Source organism: Papaver somniferum, chromosome 10 (assembly GCF_003573695.1).
Source record: "Papaver somniferum cultivar HN1 chromosome 10, ASM357369v1, whole genome shotgun sequence".
NCBI classification, from domain to species: Eukaryota; Viridiplantae; Streptophyta; class Magnoliopsida; order Ranunculales; family Papaveraceae; genus Papaver; species Papaver somniferum.
In genome coordinates, this window is record NC_039367.1 from 34,954,359 (window position 1) to 34,965,703 (window position 11,345).

The following is an 11,345-nucleotide window of genomic DNA, read 5'->3' on the forward strand; positions in this document are numbered from 1 at the left end:
AACATCATGAAACTACCGATTGTGAAAATAGAGAAATCTAAAATTCCTATTGGTTTTTGAAAATTTTGAATTTGGGGATACTACCATAATCGGTAGGTAAAGAATATCACGAAACTACCGACTGCAATTGGTAGGTAACGAACATCACGAAACTACCGATTGTTAATCGATAGGAAATAAACATCATGAAACTACCGATTGTGAAAATAGAGAAATCCAAAATTCCATTGGTTTTTGAAATTATTGAATTTGGGGATACTACCATAATCGGTAGATAATGAACATAATGCAACTACCAATTGTACAACCGGTAGGCAATAAACATCATGAAACTACCGATTATGAAAATAGAGAAATCCAAAATTCCATTGGTTTGTGAAAATTTTGAATTTGGGGATACTACCACAATCAGTAGGTAATAAAAATCACGAAACTACCGATTGTCAATCGGTAGGAAATAAACATCGTGAAACTACCGATTCTGGGTTGTTCTCAATCATGTGAAAATGGAATCTGTTAGAGCACTACTCGGTCGAACTCGCATGCGTTGCTATGTCAAGCATGTTTGTCAATGTTAGTGATCAAAACTATAAGTCTTGATTTCTAGTCTACTATAGCTAAGTCTCGGACTAGGATAGAAAGTGTAGTTGAGCTCAAGAACTCCCTGATGATCATCATACAAGACAAATGAATACTCAAGGAACTGGTGGAACTTCATCGACTAAAAGGTATGTGGAGACTTGAAATTATCTATCACTCAAAAGTCTATCTACTCTATCTCCTATCTTGAGACAAAAGTCGTTTTGCTATATAGACTTTGATTATCCACATTTGCTATTTGGAGTCGAGTTTATCTCGCTTATCTATTTCTCGAAATATGTGTTGGTAAGATCTCGCTTTGGCCAAGTTCATCTTTACCTAGTGACGAAAGTCATGTTAAGTTTCAATCACTTGAAAATGACTTTGACGAAAAATGGTTTGTGAATAACACCTATATAACGTCCTCTAAGAATGTTTCCGTGATTGAAATGAGAGTTTAGATTATATAACCAATGTTGGATATAAGCATTTTGTGGAAACACATATATGTATAAGTCCTTATTCCTTGAACCAAAGTATGCATACTTTGTTGATCAGGAAAACCGGAACAAGAGTCCGCAAACTGTCGGAGGTTCTCATCCCCGAGAAAATCTGCTTGAGTTTGTAAACTTCTTCCAGGTACTTAAGTCCGCGTACTTGAGTTGGTTATTTCTAAAGACGATCATTTGTGAACTTATACTTATATAAACTAAGGAATGCAATTTGCAAACCGTGGATATAAAGTTCATGAATCGATTCGAGTGAATCAAATCGTTTTTGCTTCGATTGTGTCTTGTATACTTCTATAAGATCTAAGCAATTGAACAACTCTCTAACTAGTTCATTTGAGTCATTTGAACTAGTTACGGTGAAGAAGAATATGGTTGATATGAAAGTGCTCATACGGCTAACCATTTGGTTAACTATTGTTGAACCAACAAATGTACATGTTTGGGTACGGTTACACAAACCTAAAACGTGCATTTTATTTGTGTGTAACAAGCTAAGTTTTAGATCTAACGGTTGAAATATATTAGCTTGAACCTAATCAGGTTTTCATCTAACGGTGAATATTGAATGCTTTTTTACCAAGCTAACATTGATTGCAAACCCTGATTTGAAAGACTATATAAGGGAGAACTCTAGCAACTGGGAAACCTAATCCCCACACCTCATGTGTGATACTAGTTGTATAAGCTAGATTCGATTCTCCTTTAACCTTAGGTTTCTATCGAGACCCTGTAGGTTAACGACTTGAATACTTCATTGGGATTATGAAGCCAGACCGATACTACTTTCTCGTAGTTGTGTGATCTGATCTTGTTGTTTCTACCATACGAGTAAAATTGTAAAGATTGGCTTGAGATTATATCTCCGATAGGCAAGATATAAAAGTAATCACAAACATCTTCGTCTCATCGTTTGTGATTCCACAATATCTTCTTTCGTCGCGTCTATTAAGATTATTGTGAGGTGATTAATAATAATGAGCTGTTCTTCGGGAATATAAGTCTGGTTTATCAGTTGGTTCCTGTTCACCTTGATTTATCAAAAGACGGAAAAAAACTCGTAGGTATTTCTGTGGGAGACAGATTTATCTATTACCGTAGACTTTTCTGTGTGATACAGATATGTTTATTAAAGACATCGACTTTGGTTCGTAACAACTCTTAGTTGTGGGTGAGATCAGTAAGGGAATCAAGTGCGTAGTATCCTGCTGGGATCAGAAACGTATGAGCATAACTGTACCTTGGATCAGTGTGAGATTTATTGGGGTTCAACTACAGTCCAGACCGAAGTTAGTTTTTAGTAGGCTAGTGTCTGTAGCGGCTTAATATAGTGTGTGTTCAATCTGGACTAGGTCCCGGAGTTTTTCTGCATTTGCGGTTTCCTAGTTAACAAAACTTATGGTGTCTGTGTTATTTCTTTTCCGCATTATATTTTGTTATATAATTGAAATATCACAAGTTGTGTGTTTGAATCAATCAATTAGAATATCCAACCTTTGGTTGTTGATTTACATTGATTGATACTTAAACATTGGTCTTTGGTATCGTTCAAATGATTTCTCTTGTATTCAATTAGACTTGCAGATTTCTATTTGCTTGAGAATCGAGAAAGAAAGATATAACTCTTTGATATACTTTATTAAGATTGAGTCTACTTGATTTTCTTGAAAGTGTATTGGAGTTAGTCCATACAGATTACTAATCGAAATATTGGGTGTGGTTGTCGTACCCCCGCTTTTTCGGAATCTCTTCTATATAACAAATTTCTCCCGATTGTAAACTTAACTACCGATTATGGAGGGTATATTTTCGAAAAATTTGAGATAAGGAGTGGCTTTGTTTTAGATTTGAGTGACCTTTTATGTCTTTTAGTGTCGCCCCTAGTTTTTTTGGGTCGCTCCTAAAATGCCAGGCAAAAGAATTCAAAAATTTCAATATAATATTTCTGTTGCAGAAGAAACTTAATGTGACCGTGTCCGATTGCTGATACCTTTATCCAAAATAATGAATCAGAAAGAGTCTCGATATAAAAAAAAAGTACCATGAGCATGTAGACAAAATACCCGATGAACAACTCGAAGATTGAGTAACTTCAAAAGGAAGACTATAGATGGGTCCATGTTCAGTTCAGAGTCTGTCTTTTCTAGGAAGGCCTGCAGTTGAATATGATATTACCTCCATACATCTCCCACATGATCGTCCATTTTTATACAGCAGCCAGTCCGAGTGTTGCAGGCGTGCTTTAAATAGCACGACCTCGATAATAATAAAGCATGGCATTAATATCGTGAACACCCAATTATCCGACAATCTGACCAAAACCACAAAAAAGGTGTAGCTGTATTTTAGTGGTTCACGTTCAGTAGGATTATTCTGGCATGTGGTAATCGACTGAATACAACAGGGGCAACAAAGTTTTCTCCCCCTTGGTGTTTGACTTGACATCTTGAAATATGAAGTGTGTGCGCAAATCCTTTTTTATGAGCACCAATTTGACATAATATATTCATTTGATTGGTTAACTAGTTAATAGCAAATAGACTTAGCGTGTTAAAAATCTCGTCAAAATATCACCTGCACAGGTTTTACAAAATTGTGCACAAAACCGGACTCGTGCTTTGGGGTGCCCAAGTCAATAATTAACTTGCCCTCACATGGATATTAGGGCGAGGTTGCCAGGTTGTTCGGGATTTACCTAATCTTGATGTGAAGTGGTGGCCATGTAGTCTGTAGCATGATCACCTACAGATATGCTTGATTAATATATAAAAAAACAAGAAATTTGCTCTCACATATACTCATTGCCTCATTGGCATTGAAATCTCCGCATTCTCTATCCTATAAAAGGTGGCCGCAGAACTCAAAGTCTTCTCAAGTAAAAATGAAATCATCAGTCATTTTGCTCCTCCTTGTCGAGATCTTTCTCGTGCAGCATGTTGCAGTTTTATCTGTTCAACAGGATTTCGATTTCTTCTACTTTGTGCAACAGGTATAAGTGTTCCATACATTAATTATGCTCCGCTACATCATAACGACCGTTATCTTATTTTTCTTTGTGATCTGTTGTTATAGTGGCCTGGATCTCATCAAGATACCGTTCAAGGTTGTTCGTCAAAACCAGGAAAAATCAAATCAGATTTTGGTATTCACGGGCTGTGGCCAAACTACGTAGATGGCACTTACCCTACCTACTGTGATTTCGAAAATCCTTTCAACCCAACTTCTGTAAGTAGTTCATCATTCCCTGAACTAAATAAATAAATTTTACGCATCAAATATGGAAGCTCAGTAATTCTTGTAAAATTACAAAGTCAACGCCTTGATCATGCGAATATGCAACTGGTGATCTAATTTCGGTGTTTTATACATGTGTGTGTTTGTGTAGATTTCAGACATTGAGAAGAAGTTGCAAAAGAATTGGCCAGTAATCGACTGCCCAAACAACGACGGGCTAAAATTCTGGGGGCACGAATGGGATAAACACGGGACATGTTCAGAATCCATTCTAGACCAAGAAGAGTATTTCGAAAAGGCCTTAAAGTTGAAGAAGAAAATCAAACTCCTGCACATTCTTCATAAAGAAGGAATTAAACCAGATGGTGGATTTTACAGTTCGTACCAAATTAAGAAAGCCATAGAAGACGAAATCGAGGTAACGCCGTTCATCAGTTGCAATGACGATGAATCCGGGAATAGTCAGCTGTACAAAGTCTACGTTTGTGTTGACAAGTATGCCAAGAAGTTCATCCATTGTCCTGTGCTACCAAAAGGAAGCTGCAGCTCGTCCAAGATTTACTTCCCTCGTTTTGGACATATTGATACCGTTGAAACTGGAGATGATGCGCTTGATGTTTAGGTTTCATCTGTAATTGAATTTTAATTATTAATTGTTGGATTTATTTGGGACGATGAAGAGTTGAAATCCAATCTTTAGATCATGTATTATTTTCTTTTCAAGATTTGACTTTGAGTTTGTAAAGGTAATCCAGACAAATTCCTTTTTGGCTTTTCCAGACTGCTTGTGCTATAAGAACCTTCCTTGAGAATAAACCGACATCACAGAAGCGTGTTTAGCCAAAGCTCACCCACCGACGGGATTTATTTATTTTTGTGATGGGTAAAGAATTTGGTTTTGGTAAACTCCTTCCTTTTCATACTAATTTTTGTTTTCCTAATCCATGTAAAACTCTATTACAATGTTTATTATAAATAGTGGCTTTGAGGCTTAAGTTTTATATATGCTCTACAATACAACCCGAGAAAGGAAAAACTAAAAAGAACATAGATAATAAACCCGTCTTAAGAAAATTTTGTAAGATGTCAAGTATTAGTTCAAATAAACAGAAGTTCTTTGTCGAAGAAGAAGAAGATACCTTCTCGTTGTCTTCTCTCAGCGACAGTCATCCAGAGGAACATAGATATCCTGGTGAATCTGATTGCAGCAGCTCAGAATCATGTAGTGATTATGCAGCGGCAGAAAGATGGCAAGCGGCAAAACTTGAGAAATATCGCCAGACTCTAATTAAAGAATTTAATATAAAAGTTCCTGATAAACAACAATGGATAGCTTCTTGGCTTGAAACCGGAGATTATGCTAACTCGATTGCTGCTCCTCGTAAGAGTTCTACATTAAAAAAAGATGAGATTGCTTCCGGTGCTTCATATACGTACCAGGTGGACGTATATAGCTATTACAAAAAGAAACAAAGAGTTGGCGGGTATGGAGTTATATTTCGAGATCCCGGTGGAAAACCAGTGAGTGCTTCTGCTTGGTCTTCTAAAGGAGGCTCATGGATTTATTACAACTTAAAGGGACTGAGAAAGGGTTTAAGACTTGCTATAGCCTATGGACTTGATAATGGAGTCCTTGTTCGTTGTAATTCAGAAAGACTTGCGAGTATCTTTGTTGAAGTGGCTCATACTTCGTCGTACTGTCGCCATCGGTACAAACACCGTTCACCTTGCCACCCACAGAAAATCTGCAAAGAGTGTGTTAAGAAGAAAGTATTTTATGATGTCGAACCAAGTGAATCCAGGCGATTAGCTAGAATCGTCAAGGATGTGCACAAGATGAGTGAGGGATTTAAGTTTAACGAGTTCAAATCTGATTTCTTGTTTAGCATTGTGACTGCGGGCTCTCGCAGGACAGACAAGGAAGCTGCATATTTTCTGGCAAAGCATTTTAAGAACAAACGTGAGATAAAACCTAAGGAATTTCCTCATGCGCTAAGAGAAATCATTTGGGAAGACGCCTACGAGGGAGACATGACTTATTCCCTAAGTAGTTGGGTGAATCAATTCCATCGGAAGTCTATGGAGGCAAGTACAGGGTAATTAAAAAAACAAAAATGAGTATCTGTACACATACTACTACATGTTTTCTCAAAACATATTTACTCCAAATTTTATATTAGTCTATAGTTTTGTCAAAGTCATATCGGCTCTTTCTTTCGTTCGTCCCAGTTTATTCAATTGTCGTGGGTGTTAATTACTTGATAGTGGCACAAAGTTGTTAAGTTTATCTTCACATTAAAGATTTTATTCATGCTAGACTCTAGAGGGACTGATGGAAAGAAAAAAAGCAATAATAAAAGAGCAAAATTGTTATAGACACAAAAATGTTTGTGTATTTTTTTTCTTTTTCTCTTTTTCTTTCGAAGCATATTGTTTGTGTATTTAAGGGACAAATATACCATTGGTCATTACTAACACAAAAATTTTGAATGTACCGACTCTGCAAAAATAATTCGCATAACCAGAGCAACGAGTACGGACATAAACTAAAAAAAGGAAGGAAATTTTTGTATAGGGAAGGAAATTTTGTGGCAGATGTTCTTTCAAAGAAAGCTGCAAATGATACAATTACTAATGCGGGGATTAATACTCCACCAGATATTTTGGTACATGTTTTGTTCAGTGATATAATGGGAAAGCCTTCCCCAAGATTGTAGGTTTGCTTAGTTTTTGCTCAATACATACATCTTACGAAAGGACAAAAAAAAAGAAATCATACAAGTATATTGTTGGAATAATTGCCGATTTCACACCTGCAAAACAAAGATTAGAACACAAAACAAAGTGACGGCTGAGTCACGACCAGGTCGCTCTTTTTAGGACGTTTCGTGGCTCTGTCTTGAATTTTTTGCAAGCAGTTGTTTCGCCATCATAACGCCCCCACGTTAAAACAGCCGAGAAAAACTCTCTTCAATGAGAAATCGATCACTTCTACTCTCTCTATTCTTGCTCAGTATTTTTGGTCTCTTGATTCTTAGAAAACAATGGTGTAAAAACTTATGTTTCCTTTCTGTTCGCAAAACTGTTTTTATAACCAGGCAGTAAATGCAAATTAAATAAATTGGATTAATTGCTGCAGTTAAAATTTCATTCGAAACAGTAAAAAAACGGGCAAATAAATCATGCAAAAAAATACTTTCCAAATTCAAGATATATATATATATATATATATATATGCACAATCAGGAGGAGGTATTCGTGTATTTATATACACAATCAGTAGGAGCAAGGATTCGATCTTGAGACCTAACCCTCCAGGTCCAAAATACTTAACCACTGGGCCAAGCTCAAATTGTTGATATTAATGTACAAAAGAATTATTTTAAAACATATATCCCAACATATACAAGTCAAATGATCAAATGAACACGAAGAAATATTGCTTCGGGAAAAGAAAAAAAAACAAGAAAAAATATATATTTGGTACTCTAATCCTCCAGCCATCCTATTGGCAAAATTAATGAAAGATAAAACATATATAACTCTTTCATTAAATTCTTAATGGATTTTTCTGTTAGTATCAAAAAAGAAAAATAAACATTTAAGGTAAATTTCGTTTATTACTATTGGGATGGCATAGTGTCTAGCATTAAATCTCGTTTATTGCTGGGATGTCCTTGTGTCTAGTTCTATAAATATAGGCTTCAACATTTTTTAGGGGTGCAAAAGTACACATTTTTTCTTGCACATACAATATTTTTGATTAATGTAAAAAAACAAGAAATTTGCTCTCAGATATACTCATTGCCTCATTGGCATTCAAATCTCTCCGTTTTCTATCCTATAAAAGGCGGCTCTTACAATAGTGGAGCAAAGGCAGAAGCCGCAGAACCCGAAGTCTTCTCCAGCAAAAATGAAGTCATCAGCCATTTTGCTCCTCCTTGTCGAGATCTTTCTCGTGCAGCATGTTGGAGTTTTATCTGTTCAACAGGATTTTGATTTCTTCTACTTTGTGCAACAGGTATAAGTCTTCCATACATTAATTATGCTCCGATCGTTAAACCGTTATCTTATTTTTCTTTGTGATATTTTGTTACAGTGGCCTGGATCTCATCAAGATACCGTTCAAGGTTGTTCGTCAAAACCAGGAAAAATCAAATCAGATTTTGGTATTCATGGGCTGTGGCCTAACTACGTAGATGGCACTTACCCTACCTACTGTGATTCCGAAAATCCTTTCAACCCAACTTCTGTAAGTAATTCATCTTTCCCTGAAACTAAGTAAATTTTACGCATCACAAATATAAAAGCTCAGTAATTCTTGTAAAGCCTTGATCATGCGAATATGCAACTGGTAATCTAATGTCAGTGTTTTATACATATGTGTGTTTGTGTAGATCTCAGACATTGAGAAGAAGTTGCAAAAGAATTGTCCAGTAATCGACTGCCCAAACAACGTCGGACTAAAATTCTGGGGGCATGAATGGGATAGACACGGGACGTGTTCAAAATCCATTCTAGACCAATCCACTACAAGAAAAGTTGAATTAAGCGACCAGGCATTTTTGGTTGGAAAAGCCCATATTGAGTCGCTCTAACCCTTAAAACGACTCAATTTGGCTCTCGCTCTCGAGTTGCAAAAGGTGGGATTTCTACGAGTCTAGAGTAGCTAGGCAATCGCTTTAGTAATCAAGCAACTATCATATAGCGTCTTTTTTATTAATTGCTTCATGGCTAGACCGGCCTTCCTAGAACAAGCAAAATAATGATCGCTTTAAAGCTAGACCAACCAAAATACAGCAAGTGAAACGCCGATCACTTCACAGATAAACCAACCATAATAGAACAAGTAAAATACCTGAAGTTTGGTTGCTTACATTTTTGAACTACCAAACTTTTTGCCCGCTACATCTATTATTCTGTTGTCGGAAGTATTTGACCGATTTCGATTTAGATAAATCCCAAATTGAAATTAAAATGAAAATTACAATTAAAATTGATACTAAAACAAATTATGAACCAAATTAAAAAATGAATCAAGTTTTATTATATCACTAGATCAATTTACATCATTTCTTTAAAAAAAGACAATCTTTACACGAACAAAAAGATCAAAACACAAACTAATCATTTCTTTAAAAAATGATGATTACAATTTCCTAAATTTTGAAACAAAAGATGAACACTCCTTCGACTTTGTAGCACCAAGCTCATAATAAGAGATTCATACTGCCATCATTCGTGTTTAAGTTCCTCTCTGACCATTCCTCATTGGGATCTTGATGGAATACTCATACTCTAATAACATCATGGAAGGGAATCAAAAGCACCGTGAGGGATTAGGCTGTAGCATGAGGGAAGTGATTCACATAATTATAGTCAGGAGATAGTGGATATATTTAAGAATACACATAGAACTGCATATTTTAATAATTTGGAGGAGATCCAAACAGTAAACAAGGTGTACCATCTAAAAAATGAGACAAGAGTCAGATAACTAACCAATTATTATTCTTATTGAAATGCTCTAAATCATCCTATATCAAGATCACATCATTGACATCTTAAAATCTCTCCCCAAATTTAAAAGGAAGCATCATAAAGGAGCTCATATTGCCATCCAAACCATCAAAACTGAATGATTTCTGCAGATAAACAATACACGCTTAAGTTCAAACAAAATAGAAAACAAACTTTGTCGATAAACAAGTAAGAAGAAGGCAAAGCTGAGATTTCATACTTAGCTGGATTACTAAGTTTAACACATCACTCGATGTTATCAATCCCCCAAAGAAGAACACGGCGTAGTTTCACTGCAAAGTTTAACACATCGCTCGATGGTACATTCGACCTTCCATTCCAGATTGCCATAGGCAAAGAAAGACCAACATCTAGGAAAATAAGATACTGATCAGGAATGACTCGGACACAGATAAGGAAACAACTCATCCATGTGTAGTATTCCTAATAAACCCTAAACAATAACACAAACATTTACCTTCTGTAAAACAACTCTTTGTTCTGCAAGGAACGTTATGAAGGTGTAGTATCCTTTCTATGTATAGATTCTTAAAGATCTTAAGTTCTTCAATTGAGAATGCAGTTCTTTTATTTCCATGCAAACAATGGAATGGTAAGCATGACAAAGATGGAGTAGAAAGGAAGACGAGAAAGTAGCTGACCTGGTAAGTTATGCATTTGTCTCCAACTGGTTTGAATTATGCACTCTGACAACATCCTCCTGTGGAAACATGTGCCATGGTAAAGGATTAATCAAGAGATCCAATCATATAATACATGGATGAATTGAAACATATAAGATGTTTGCAAAAACATAAACTAACTGATGGGTGGTGGCACAATAACATTTTAAAGTAGCTGTAAAAAAGTTTTAGTATATAACCGAGTAACGAATAAATTATTAAGCGAACACCAAAATTGTGAGACTAAAATGAAGAAAGGCCTGATCGCGCAGTTCAGATACTTTAGTCATTAGCAGTTCTCTCTCCCCTTCTTCATAAAAGTCCTGAAACCTACAAGATCAAAAAGTAAGTATGACTAAGTAGGTATCATAAGGTATCAAACCACCAACAACCAGTGACTCCATTTTCTGAATCTTGTCCTCCCTAACTTCAACATCATTTTGGTGCACTGGGTGTCCTCCTCTCATTGGAGGACCTGTAATATGAAAGTTCAAATAACTGGTTGAGATAATTTTGATCTGCAAAAGCAAAATGCACATTACTTTATCAAATTACAATAAGTTACCACATGATTCAGCTGTGCAATTTCAGCCTCCAGCTACTTCATTGACTTAACCATCTCACACAAACCATGGCAGCAACACTTGTTTTCTTCTGCTGGTTTCTCAGGTATAGCATCACCAGAGCTTCATCAGAAACCATATGTCTCAGCAACAGTCCACTACTTTGTTCTCTGTTTCCCTAGATTATAACAAGCGAAGAAAAGCCTGATCACTTGCAACTATAAATAATTATTACAGGTGTGGATTCTCATCTATAA

General features: G+C 36.0%; 1 protein-coding gene across 1 annotated transcript; it reads left to right on the plus strand.

Moving 5' to 3' along the window:
* The first annotated feature begins 8,087 nt into the window (after nucleotides 1–8,087).
* LOC113315522 (extracellular ribonuclease LE-like) lies at nucleotides 8,088–8,920 on the plus strand. The gene is made up of 3 exons (XM_026563790.1): nucleotides 8,088–8,343; nucleotides 8,422–8,574; nucleotides 8,720–8,920. The coding sequence occupies exons 1-3, from the start codon at nucleotides 8,236–8,238 to the stop codon at nucleotides 8,918–8,920; spliced, it is 462 nt and encodes a 153-aa protein (XP_026419575.1). The 5' UTR covers nucleotides 8,088–8,235.
* The last annotated feature ends 2,425 nt before the right edge of the window (nucleotides 8,921–11,345 follow it).